The 14379-nt window shown below is 34.6% G+C and overlaps 2 protein-coding genes across 2 annotated transcripts; both read right to left on the reverse strand.

Annotated features, from left to right (window-relative positions):
• Positions 1-3630: 3630 nt before the first annotated feature.
• On the reverse strand, positions 3631-14219 carry LOC123707312. Its single transcript, XM_045657237.1, has 3 exons — positions 14135-14219; positions 6204-6315; positions 3631-5692 (listed from the first exon to the last, which is right to left on the reverse strand). Exons 2-3 carry the CDS (start codon positions 6212-6214, stop codon positions 3733-3735), a joined length of 1971 nt encoding a protein of 656 aa, XP_045513193.1. The 5' UTR covers positions 6215-6315; positions 14135-14219; the 3' UTR covers positions 3631-3732.
• Positions 10850-13475, reverse strand: LOC123707311. The gene is made up of 2 exons (XM_045657236.1): positions 13224-13475; positions 10850-13121 (listed from the first exon to the last, which is right to left on the reverse strand). Exon 2 carries the CDS (start codon positions 13118-13120, stop codon positions 11144-11146), a length of 1977 nt encoding a protein of 658 aa, XP_045513192.1. The 5' UTR covers position 13121; positions 13224-13475; the 3' UTR covers positions 10850-11143.
• Positions 14220-14379: the final 160 nt, after the last annotated feature.

A 14379-nucleotide genomic window follows, 5' to 3' on the forward strand; every position in this document is an offset into this window, starting at 1 on the left:
TCGGGAAATATTGCATGTTGGAGTATCAATTTTGTTTAAATTGAGTGGCAATTTAAGCGCAGAATGTGTAGTACGACCGCCATCTAGAAGAGTCGCCGCAATTCCAGATGATGCTAACGCCAAAGCTATGTCACATCTTGATCGAATAGTGGCCAAAATCAATGAAATTACAAATGTTTTCCCTGTTCCTCCAGGTGCGTCCAGGAAGAATAGACCACCAGTATTATTGTCCACCGCTTGCATTAATGTTTCGTATACTTGTTTTTGCTGTTCATTCAGCAACGGCACATTATTTCGAACGAATTCCTGCAATTTATCAACATGTATTGCAGCTCTCGATTTAATTCTTGGTTAAATGCATCGTGCATCGATCGATTCGGCGCAATCATCTACTTCAACTTCAGTAGCTTGTTTGCAATAGTCAAGCATTGATCCTCAATAAGATTGCTGATTTCGTTATTCGCATTTTCCGACGCAATACCAAACACACCCATGTCGCTGCCTTTTGTGACGTACTTGCACAAATATTTGATTGATTTGGCCGAATGACAACTTTCAACGTTTGCATGTGTTTCGAAAATTCGTGATAGCAGCGGGCGATATGGTACAATGTATTCATTTCCGATCTCAATCTCTTGATTTTGAACTTTAACTTTGATAGTTCAACCATTATCTTCTTTTGAAGGCCGAGGATAAACTGGATATCCATCGTTCCCTGTGACTGTTTCAGCAACTAACGGTCGCGGATATAGTTTTGTGCACTTCCCATCAGCCATGCAAGGCGATAATGGATTTAATGCACCGCAAGGTCCATGCGCCATCTGTGTCGTCACAATGTCGTGTAGATGGGGATCAGTGACTGGATCAGGAATTTCAGATGATATGATGTCATCCACTTCATTTGAATGTAATTTGTTCAGCAACCAAATTAGGATATGAGCATGCGGTAGTCCACGCTTCTGCCATTCCACCGAGTACATATAACAACGTGTGTCACCAAAAACTCGATATATATTTTTTATATTTATAATGTAATGATGTCGCAGGTATCAGCAACTATATATATATATATTAGGTATCTACATATTTTGTATGGGAGGAACAAAAAGTAGATTTAAAAAGAATAGAATATTTTTATCTTATCTAAGTATGTACCATTGCTATCTATGCACTTGTGCTATGTTATAGATTGTTAATTGAGTTAGTTGAGTTAAACTTTTTCCCATGCAAGAAGTTATCCAATTTTGATAAAAATGGCAATCTGTTGGAGCAAGGTCCGAGGAGCTCCTCTAATCTGGTTGCAGTCTGTTGTGCAGTGTGTGGTCTACCGACAATAGACATCTGCCGTAATAGTCTGGCCAGATTTAAGTGAATGACCCATCAAACGCTCACAAGAAATATTTTCAGAGTGAATTTTCGCTTGGGGCGGGATTTTGCAAATTTTTCTGGGTTCAGCCATTGCGATAAGTACTTCCAAGTTCAGGATCCACTTTTTATCAAAGGTCATGGAATCATAATTCGATTTAAAATCCCTTCATTATAGTATTGTGCCGGTTACGTAGTAACGTAACGCAGCATTTTACGTGAGTTTGTCGATTTGCTCCACTCAATTTGCCTTTATTTCATATTTCCTTTAGCCTTTTCATATTCCCAATTTGGTTCAAGTGGTACATACAGTTTTGTCACAAACACCGCGGCCTGCAGCTAACTCAGACGTAGTTTGTGATGAATCCGCATCTAATAGTCTGCAGGTCGAAATTTCCAGAAGGAAAACGTTGAAACCAAAAACACACACCATACTCACCATTGATCGGTAAATAACACGATGTTTCATTTTTTCCATTATATAAATAGAGCAACGCAAAAAAAATTAAAACGGGAAAATGAAATGAATCATGGTTTTCGAAATGCACGAGTAAAAAATTGAATTTGGAATTCCTAACCAAAAAGGGGATATCTGAGGTCAAAGTGGCCAGTACGACAAGTTCTGTTACAAATGAAAGTGCCTTTTTTAATGTAATATTATTAAAATGTATACCTACATATTTATAAAAGTATAAGCAAAAACAAAGAAAATCATTATATTCGAAATGACCAGCTTTTTCTCTTTTATACAGTCCTTTAATCTGTTTGGCCACAAATATATGTATTTACTCAATATTTTCGAGGGAAATTTCGCCACTGCTTGCTCGTAAGATTTTTAAGAGACTCAATGTCCTTTAAAACTGACCATAATTTGAAGTCTAAAGGGTTGAAGACTGGGATAGATGAGGTCCAGTCTTCAGCTCTTATAAAGTCCGGATCGTTGGTTTCAAGGTCGGTTTAGTTCGGTTCGGTCGGTAGTTCGTGCCTTGTGACCAAGGGCAGAATCCTGCTGGAAAGTCCATGTCAGTTGCTGTTTCAGAACTGTGAGCGTACACTTTATCATTTTGCTTATTGTAGTGTTCTTCAATCGTGATTACACACAGCTAATACCAAGCTTTTGTAGCATCTGGAATATAACCGACTGCTCCATACCCACGTTGTGCAAGGCGATCACTGCAACCCTATTTATTTAACACCCCATTCCATAATGTAATGTGGTATGAACACGAAAAAATATGTGAATGGCGCAAAATCGAAAGAAGTTTTTAAAATAATGACCGTGTTCAAAATTCAAAATAATTAAAAAGTAAAAAAAAGAAAAGTTTTTGTAATTATGGCCAGACTGCTATTTATGTATGTATTTAGGACAGCTTTAGGTGTTACGGAGGTTTCTCTTTTGAATTTGCAAATAACTTGGTAACGAAACAAGAGAGATTTGTACAAATATAAGACGTCATGATTTCTAACAAAGCATTGTTTTGGCATTTATTAAAACGTTAGATAAATTAACATTGAATATCACCTACTTAAAATTTTAATATTTACCCAGCAATTACCTAATAGTTTAATCAGCTGCAGTCTCCATAGCATATTTAGCCAATAATATATATAATTTGATTGAATTAAAACAGAATTGAACAGGTGTCACGTTTAGCAATCGTTAAATTAATAATATATTATACTAGCCGACCCGACAGACGTTGTCCTGCCTTAACTATGAATATTAATTTCGAATTGGTATAATTAACAAAAAATATATTTCAAACTTACCAAAACTCCATATTTAATTGAACTTTTAATATTCTTCTAAGAAATCCATTTTTTGTTTGAAATCATAAATTAATTATTTTTCATGTACTTTTATCAATATAATAACTCCGATCGAAGCATTTGTTTTAAACGATATTCAGTTTTCTTACATCCTCTATGACGATATTTGTAGCACGTATTCTGACAATGTTATGTCAAAGTCGAGCGCCATAAGGTTACATCAAAAAAGAATTTGAATTAAATGAAAAAAAATAGCTAGTAGAATTACTTAATATCGTGATTTCTTAAATTCTTAATTTTTATAATTTTCTTAATTTATTGTTTCAAAAGAACCTTCTCCTGACAATAACAAATACCACAACAAAAAAAATTGCGAAATCGGTCTAGCCGGCCACGTGTGACGCCGTGACCAAGGGAAATAGGGATTTATTTTAATATATATATAGATTTAGTATGTTATTTAAAAATCCCCAAATAACAAAAGTCAATCTTACAATTGTATTTTAATCATATAATTAAGTAAACGTTTTTTTCTTCATAAGTCTGTTCATTCTACATCTTTTTGTATTCGATAAGAAATAACAAAATAATATTTTTTTAAAGACAATAACAGTATAATTTAAGTAGGGAGTCACTGACACAATGGCTTTGACTTCCGTATAAGTTGAGACGACTGGCTGTTCCAATTAAGGTCCAAGTTTGACCATCATGTCGTATTGTGGCCTCAAATACAGCATTACTAGGATTTGTTCGAATAACAATCATAAATTCTCTCCAACTAACTTCGTTCTTCTCTTCAATTCCAGCTTCCAATTCAGTTGCATCTAGAATTTCTGCTAATTTTAACCTAGCACACATTTCATAATTATTTAGAAGCTTATTAAGTTCTTCGATAATTCTTGCCGCTGCTTCCACTGCTTCAGAGCTTGTTATCGATATCCTTCGCCCACGATGGCATGTACACCAATGGTCATCAATGTCAGCCATTGAACACGTTCTATTTGATGGTATTGGTAGGAAAAGGCTTATATTACGGTCATTCCAATATGTCTCTAGTTTTCGTAACTGAATACTTGAATTTTCTATACCTTTTAAATCTACAAGGTCGTTTAGAGTTGAGTGTATGTTAAATGGAGTGGTCAGTCGCCGGCTATTTAATTTCAGGTTGACATACGCTTCACGGTACTTATCTTTAAATGAAGGTGGCACTAAAATATGAACAAATGGAAGACGCTCTTCGAGACGGCCTTGTTTCGTGGCTCGTATGTTACCCCATCTTATACCGTGATCGCTTACAAGAAATATAAAAGTATTATCTAAAACCTTAAGGGCATCTAAACGCTTAAAGAAGGTTTCATAGTAGTAGTCCATAACCATTGGGTAATTTAAGTAGTCATGCGTCATTGTTACCTCCCAGAAAAACCCGAATAATTTTGATGTCCTCAACTTTATTAGAAGGTGTTCAATGTAATCTAATAACACGGTGTAAAAATATTTATTATTCATACATAAAAAGCAATTAAAATCTTTGTTATTGCCAACATTTTTTTCAGCTTCATTAATAAAGGTATGAATATAGTAATCTGTTGGTGACCTTATAAATCCATCTTTCAAGTAATTAAATGTTCCTAGATTCGAACTGTCTTCAGCTAGAGCTGTGTAGAATCCGGCTTGCTTATACCACTCCCAAACGAAGGGGCAATTATCAAAATAAGTTAGTTTTGAATTCGGTACACAGGTTTTCTTTAATTCGGAGTCTCTGATACCCATCAGCATGGGTATTATATTTGGAAATGTATTATCCCCCACTTTGTTGTATCCCAGTAATTCAATTGCTTTCTTGTCTTTTAAGAAATTTAAAGTTTTCGGCATTGTACGGTAAAAATTAAGCCTCGAAACAGCATCGATTCCTATTACAATAACGTTGTAATCTGTATTATTTTTAGAGGCATGCACTTTGTTATTTAACGATAGTTCTTTATCGATAGCAAATAAGAAGAATTGTTCGTAAACCATTCTTACACCCTCATAACACATGACGTTAACAAATTCATCACGTGCTTCTATAATATCCGTAAATTTTTGACATTTTTTATACTCTACACGATTATCTAAATTAGACGAACTAACATCTTTCACTAATAAAGGGCGAAAGAACGATCTATAGCAGCATTTTATTTTATGTCTTCCAGTAACGTTATAAAATCTTGCATTTTCTGTTTTTAACCAAATATGAGTGTGATTGCTGTCAAGCAACGGTGTCTTTTCGTTTGGGCAGGGCTTAACAGTGTCTGGATATTTAACGAATTTCCGTACACTGGGGTCTAGAGGATGTAAAGCTGCAATACTGCATCCCTTTGTTTTTATTGTAAACTGTTCTTGTCCTGTGTCTTCGTAAGAGAAGGCTTGCGTATCAAAACTAAACTGTTCGTCTGTAAATCCATGGTATGATAGTATTATAAAGGTCGTCCCGCTGACTATGGCAAATAGAAAAAAATATCGGAGGCGCGCGGGCGCCGTTCGCAAAATTCCATTGCCGAGAACTACTCGGTTCATACTGAAACAATTCAAAATGCTATGCGGTTAACATAATGTAAGTGTAAAATCAAATTAGTCATGGATAATATTTATCAATGATATCGTACAGATACCTACCTATGCTATCAATGATTCGGTATGATTTTTAAAGGTATGTTAATTCTTAGAAGAGGTTGTTAATCAATTAAATCGAATTGATTTTCCAATATTTCACTGTTATAGTTTCAATATTTTAAAAATGGGAAGGAGCGGTCTTAGTTAATCTGAAATGCTGGTTAGATCTACAATGAAACAATCAAACTTTCATTTATATGTAAAAAAAATGTTAATAGATCTCTTATGTTATTTTCTCGTAAAATTATTACTGAATTATTAATCATTAGAATTAAAATTTTAGACTCGATTAGTACTTTTTTATCTATGCTTAAAAACCTTTATAGGTCGTTATTTTATGAATAACAGGAAATTATTTTCTAGCTACAAATTGCAGCCGCCATTTAATCTTCAATATTAAAATTTTACATACTTACATCATCACCATGACTGTTGCCCGAAAATTGTGAACAATACTTTGTACCTAAAGGTCATTTTGATCTTCCACACTCGGTTACAGATATGGTTCAAAACTGATTCGGTACACTACTAAAAACAAAAGAATTGCTTAAAAAATATCTTGAAAAGTTTCAGTTGTTTTAAGTTAACGTTTTAATTAGACCAAAGGCTTCCAGTTAATGAAGTTTTGTAGAATTTTTCCTGACTCTTATGATAAGATTAATTATCTATTCTAATTATATATATATATATATATATATATATATTGAAATATTTTAATTTAGCTGCGAATTTTGGCAATTATTTCTTAACTGTCATGTGTACGTAATATGTACGAGAACTCAACTTATCGGCAACATATTCGTTGTATAGTTTTACTTTGCGAATGTGATTTTAATAAGAACGTAGGTATTATTGGAATATTAAGTCTTTTTTTAGAATCGATAAAAAAAGCCACGAAATATTTTTATCAAGCCTTATTGAAAAAGTTGAAAGAATGCCAATTCCATCGCTGCCTGATTACAGAGCCCGGCGTAAACATTTTCATATGCTACCATTGTCATTATGACATGATATTGCGGACCTTGTTTACCTAAAAGCTAAATAAACCTACGTAGATACAATAAAACTCAAAGACACGTGAACCTATTACATACACCTAAAGTAAATACAAATTATAGAGGGAGGAACTTTATGGTTAAAGCAGTAGATTAATGAGTTAACTATTGATATTGATATGTTCGCCACGAGTGTCGTGACAGCAAGGAGAGCTTTGACACAAAATTATTTCGATCATGAATGATTCATTATCAACTAATTAAATTTTCTTTTTTCTTTTTTTTTCTACAAAACCAAAAAATAATATATATATATAAACATAAATAAATAGCGAAAGATGCGAAGAGTTCCATCAACCATTCTCGCTTTAGAAAAACAGCGTTTAACTTCAACTACATTGATATGAAAACTGTTATAGAAGATGTTTAAAACATATACATCAATTGTAAACTTGTGTCGAGACTTTCGATATTCAATATTCTAAGCCAGACTATTTTTATGTGTGGATTTGAGAAAATTAACGCAGGCTTTTTCCGCGGAAAATCTGTGTCGAAAGGTAATTAAATACACGAACCATGAAATATTCTTTTAAATTCATAGTATGTAATTTTTACGGCGTATTTTTTTATTTGTAAGATCATTGTATTTCTAATAACAAGATGTTCAATTAATCTAATAGGGCACAAACTATGCCAAAGACTCTGATGTTAAAGCAGTCAACTCTTGGTGCATTTATTGACATTGAAGGCGCTTTTGACAAAACAAATTTCACGAGCATAACCAGAGCACTAGGAACAGGTGGAGTATCATCAACCCTTATAGAGTGGATAAACAACATGCTAAAACAACGAGCTATACAGTTCACCGTTAATTCCACATCACGTGGCATTGTCAGCAGAGGCACACGCAGGTGTCCTATCGCCGCTAATGTGGAACCTCGTAGTTAACGAGGTTATTACAGAACTCAACGCTGGCAATCTCTACACAGTGGGATATGCGGACGACGTAGCTATTTTAATATCGGGGAGCTTTGAAAGCAGCTTATATGACCTCATGATGGCCATGCCATAATCAGGCCAATGCTAGCCTATGGTGCCCAGGTTTGGTGGCCAAGGTCAGAACTTCAAACGGCAATCACGACACTTGGACGCTTCAAAAGGCTTGTCTTGTCCGCTGCTAGCGGTCGCATAAGAACAATTACAACTGCAGCAATGGAAATAGCCCTGCAGATCGTACCTCTTGACCCACACATACAGCAGGAGGCAGCCCTAGCCATCAGGCTTATGGTATTGGATCTATGGGGAAAAAATCACTATAATGCACACACAGTGACTCTCAACAGGGCAATAGAGTACCAACCTCTTATAGCTGCACCATGTGATAGAATCACTAAACAACAAATATTTAACAGGAAATATCATATACAACTGAGAGAAGAGGATCATGATCAGTCGCCCCTGAATGAGCTACGTATATACACTGATGGATCAAAAACAGGGTGTGGCTCAGGCGCTGGTATATTCTCTCTTGATCTCAACATCAAAATACACCTATCCTTAGGCGATTTTTCAATGTGAATGTGTTGCTCTAACCGAAGCAGCCAGAGCCATGCAGCGGTTAGGAATTAATGACTTTTGCATTAAGTTTATATCCAACAGTGCATCCGTGCCGATGGCGCTCGAAAACAAAAAGACAAACAGCAAACTAATACTGGAGTGTCACGAAGCACTGGAGGCAATAGGTCTAACCAACAGAGTTACCTTGCAATGGATGGAAAGGGACACAGTGGTTCTCTCAGCAATGATGCTGCTGACGAGTTTGCGAGAAGAGGCTCCGGAATGATGCCTGCTGGCCCGTATCCGCTCCTCCCCTTGCCCTTCTCGCTAGTGCAAACCTGGATTCGCCAGAAATCCGCTGAACTCAAGCATCAACGATGGTCGCGAAGTGTGGATTGCAAACAGTCCAAAATGGCTCTGCCGGCTGTGAACCCGCAACTTACTAAGCGAATTCTAAACCTAAATAGAACCAATCTCAAAACAATGATAGGGACAATTACGGGCCATTGTCTCCTTAATAAACATCTTTTTGTCCTAGGCGCGACAGACAGCCCCCTTGTGCAGAGGCTGTTTCAGCGCAGAGGAATAAAATTAATTAATGGTTGAAAAATGTAAACAAATATATTTTCAGCAACTGCAATATAAAAATGGAAAATGAAAATAATTAATTAATTTAGTATTTTCTTATTTCATCGTTTTTCGTCTACAATATATAAAAGATCATAAAATTAACAATGAAATTAAAAAAAAACTTGCACGTGATATTTTTAAAATGTTCATTCGAGATTTATGAATGATATTCAAACATGATTATTATTCTGCATGTTTCGAAAGATTTCCTTTTGCACTCTCTTCTACGTAGTCACACGCATCAGTTTGACGAGCAATGCTTGTACTGCCAGTTTCCTTGGGAGTTTAATTCAATCCTATAATTATACGAAATGATTGAGAGTTATTATTGTTATTATGTTATTTGAAATAACGTAACATACAAATTCAAATTTTCAAAACTTTAAACCGCCATAGATTTACCGACACTTTTAAAATATATTTAAAATGTTTAATGTTTTCCAGTTCTTGTGGATTTGAAGATGTTGGTATACCCATTTTCTCGTTTTTTAGAAGTCGCTCGTGTCTAGCTAAGGCCAATTGTGATATGTTTTTTTTTTGTTCCAAGGGGGAAATATTGTTGGGACATACGCTGGGTTGTTTTCGACGTTACACTGCTCCACTGCTTCCTCCAACAAAAAGAGGACTGCAGATTGGAGTGTTCTTACTCGGCTGCCACGACCTGATATCTAATGTTCTGAAATATTAATATATATATATATATAACGTATAGCATAAAAAATTTGGAGTTTGTATATTTTCGATACGATCCCGGTGTCAACTCGTCATAATAAATAGTTACTTACATTCTTCTGACAGCTTTTATCCACTCATTTCTGTTTTTAATTTCCCAATTCCGTTTAGGAAACGAATAAAAAGTCAATACACGATTCCGCGATTGGAAATTTTTACACCCCACAACACAACACTACCTCCGTACTACCCAATTTTTTCGTTTTTGAGAGCACTTTTTAATGTTTTCAACTGAATGAATAACGTAAACCGTACAGCTGAATACTTGAATTTGCCACAATGCCGCGCCACTAGCGGTATCCAAGAGGCCTGATACATGGGAGGTTGCTTCAGAAATCACCTCAGTGATGTAGGAAGTAGACGTAGGTCTTCAAAACATTCGCATATTTTTTTTCTTTCTTGGGACATTTTTGTACAATCAACTTAATACCTTAAGTATTAAGAGTAAAAATAAATATAAAATAGCGGTTTCAAAATATCCAAAAAGCCTTGATTACGATGCAACGGAAATTTTGTGTCCATAGCATTCTTTCACACACGTTTAATTTACACACTCACCACTACTCATGCTTTAGTTTTATTGTTTGTTACTTTCGTTTAGTCATCTCTATGTACATTTTCTATCCAAGATGGAAAGCTGGTGACCTGTTACCAAAGGTCTTCTTTAATCTTTGCACATAGTATTGTCTTTTGTTAACATAGCTTTTATTCATTTAAAGAAATCCCTTTTTTACCGGATTGTAGTTATGTATTATTATAAACTTATAATTATTTTACATAATTTTAATTTTCTCCCGACGTTTCACGTGCTTTACAGCGTGCGTGCGTGGTCAAAGCACGCAGTTTTCTTAAAAACTCCTATAGTCTTAGCATTAAGTGTAGTGTAGGATGTAAGCCTGTAAAATGCAATAGTGTGAAACTTTCTGATTATTATTAAACTTTTTATACAATAATCGACGTTAAATTTATCATGTTTTGTTTATACGTGGGAATGTGAATCAGAAATAAGGAATGTCAGAAATTGAAAATCAAGGCTTTCTAAGTAAGACTTTCTGTTGATTTTATTACTCATAAAATTAAAAAATAAATATAATTTTGTCTATTTAACAACCTACACCTATAAATATTTTAAAATTAAAATAATCTTGCAAGTCAAGTTTTAAGTTTAATGAAACCGATCCTACATTCCAAATATTATTATATTATGCTTAAAGGAAAAGAAAGTATACTTCAATTCCATAACTAATAAACTACAAGCTTCTACTGAACAATTAGGCAAACATTAAAATAAACATTTATAACACGGCAACATTAATTTACGTCGAGTATACTAGTTATACATAATAATAGTTTAAGGTAATCACAACATACTAAGCTACTGTCTAAATATATCTTATCACAGATTATGTTTCAGGCTACGTTTAGGCATTCATCTATAAACCTTATAGCTGACAATAACAATACAGTTTTAATTGATAATTATGTTCACAAATGCTCTGCTCCCCATATAAGTTGAGTCGACTGACTGTACCAGTTAGTGACCAATTATTGTTGTTCTGTCGGAGAGTGGCTTCAAACACAGCGTCACTAGGAGACACACGCACTACTATCAGAAATTCCCGCCATCCGACCTCTTTTTCATTAGGGGAGCCAACTATCATTTCTGTAACTTCCATTATCTCCTTGAGAAAGAGCTTGATACACTTTAAATTTTTGCTTACTAATCTATTCAGGTATGTAACCAAATAATCGGCAGCCTGGCGACCTTCAGCACAATGTGTCGAAAGTTTAATTCCTTTATTACAAGTGCACCAGTGGTCCTCAATTCCTGCTGCTTTGCATGTGCGGTTATCAGGTATAGACAAGAAAAGACTTATACTTCTAGCGTTAGTGTATTGAGTTGAACTTCTTAACTGGATATTGTTATCATTTATTGATTCTAAGTTGACTAAATCTATGAGAGTCGCGTGTATATCAAAGGGAGTGGTTAGACGGTGGCTATTTAAATACATATTCTTGTATGCTTCTCGGTAGTTTTCACGAAATGAGGGCGGTAATAAAATATGAATAAATGGTAAGCGCTCCTCCAACCTTCCCTGCTTAGTAAACCGAATGTCACCCCATCGTATGCCATGATCACTCAACAGAATTAGTACGGTATTTTCCAAAGTACCGGAATTATCAAGTGTAATTAGAAATTCTTCGTAGCTATCATCCATTAACATAGGATAATTTAAATAATCATGACTCATTGTGACTTCCCAAAAAAGTCCAAAAAACTTCATTGACTTCAAAGCATTCGTTAAGTTCTCAATATAGTCCAGGAGAACTTTATAAAAGAATACGTTTCCCATACAAATGTAAGAGTTAAAATCTCTATTATTACCAGAATATCTTTCCGCTTCATGCATAAATGTATGTAGATAATAATCTACAGGACTTTGAATGAATCCAAATTTTTCAAAATTAAATGTTCCCAAGCTTGCACTATCTTCACCGAACGCTGTATAGTATCCTGCATCTTTGTAAGCGTTCCATATAAAAGGGCAGTAATCAAACGTTGATTTAGTATTTGGCCAACATGTGTTTTTTAGATCTTGTTCCCGAATGCCTAGAAGCATGGGAACTAGATTTGGGAAGGTGTTATCACCTACTTTATTGTATCCTAGTAACTCAATCGCTCCACTCTTTTTCAGAAATGCTAACGTCCTGGGCATAGTTCTATGAAAATTAAGTCTAGAAATAGCATCAATACCCATCACGATTACATTGTAAAATTCATTTTCTTCATTAATATCTTCCCTTACGTTAAGTAGCGGTTTCTTTGGCGTGAAAGCAAAAAATTGTTCATAAATCGTAGTGTACTCGTAGACACAAGATACCTTGACGAATTCATTGGTGACTTCGATGAAGCTTGTGAACTCAATGCAGTCATTGTACTTGACTCTGTCATCAATATCGGCGGAGGATATGTCGTCGATCGCAAGAGGCCGATAGAAAGATTTATAGCAACAAGTAATATTCGTACTATCACTCAAGTTAAAGTAGCGTAAGTTTTTATGATTAATCCAAATATGCGTTCTATTGTTTTCTAAGAACGACGTGTTGAAGCTTTCACATTGTTTAATATGATTTGGTCTCTCTATGAACTTTTTGATACTTTCATCAAATGCCTGCAGTTGAGGAATTGTGCATCCTTCAGTTTTTATTGTAAAACTGCCGTCGGAATGAGCGAAGTTTATAGTATATGGTTTTAAAGAAGCCTTGATATAATTTTCATTCATAAACAATATCAGTGGATTATTACTGAGAAGAAATAGAAAAAATGTAGTTCCGATTACTAGCACAAATCCAATAACGTATCGTAAGCGAATAGTTATTTTTCTAGCGTGATCGGAATTATATTTGATAATCACCATTCTGAAAAGAGATAATGTTGTTTTAATTTATGTAGCGGAATTTATCTTGGTTTGAACAAATTTATGTTTGAAAATATTTCGATTAAACAAAAAACTTACCTACATGATTATTCCATCTTCATACCACAGTCTTAGGGATTAACGTGACGCACAGGTTGTATATTATAGTTATCCAATTTGAAAAAATCTACGTGCGAAATAATAAATACCATGTTGGGAGCTCTCGTACACAATATAAAAAAGGTTTAGGTTATTGTTTTGTAGTCAAGTCTCCGCGAGAGCCTTGCCCTATCTGAGTGGACCAGAAGCTGGGAGCATGCGCAATGACAAAATACGCTAACCCGACCGTACTATACACATTATTTCACAAATTGTTAAATAACAACTATCTAAGAGGCAGTTCATCTACCCATGCGCAGTGCAAGAAAAATAACTTATATTTTAAAGTCACGTTACGACTTAAAGTTAATCACGAGACGTCCTAGGGCACGAAGTCTGCAAGTGTGGGTGTGACATATTATGTGCAGCATGCAATTGATAAGAAAATATAAAAATATTTACATAATACTTTAACGTATTGGGAGGACATGCAACCAAGTTGAACTTGAAACTATGTATATTAACTACACATTTTCACCTACATTTTTAAATGTAATATAAAAAGAAAGAAAGAAGAATTTAAATCGAAATTAATAGAATATGAAGTTGATAAGTGTGTACATTCTGTTACGTATGTAATGGTATTCATTTGATTTTATTTTAACAGTCAAAAATTAATATCTCAGCTTTTCTTGTTCTCTTCTACATTCGTTTATTTTTAAATATTAAAAACCCAGTGCCTTTAAATCTCTGGGTCATTATTATAATTTTTATTAAAAAATAGGCAAAACGACATGTTTGTCTGACACATCGTCGATTTTAGTTCTAATACTTGCTTATTAACAAGCCAAGCAAGCAATTTGAAACCTCATAGAAGCCGAGTGCCGATCTAACTGATTTAATATTATTACTTACTTTTATTTCCAATTTTAGACCCATGCGTGATACTAGCGCACTTATAATGCTGGTATAGCTAACACTCCCAGCATAACAAACATTTTTGTTACTAATTACAGCTTATCGGGTTGTTAGTGAAATAATTGTATTGATACGAAAACATTGTGCCATTGTAAAACGAATTTGTGGTACGATTTTTTATTGTAACATGTTATGTAAGGATACATGTGAAAATAGAGTAGCTTCTGGTGGAAACTGCCGCA

This window comes from Pieris brassicae, chromosome 3 (genome assembly GCF_905147105.1).
Source record: "Pieris brassicae chromosome 3, ilPieBrab1.1, whole genome shotgun sequence".
In the NCBI taxonomy this organism is placed as follows: Eukaryota; Metazoa; Arthropoda; class Insecta; order Lepidoptera; family Pieridae; genus Pieris; species Pieris brassicae.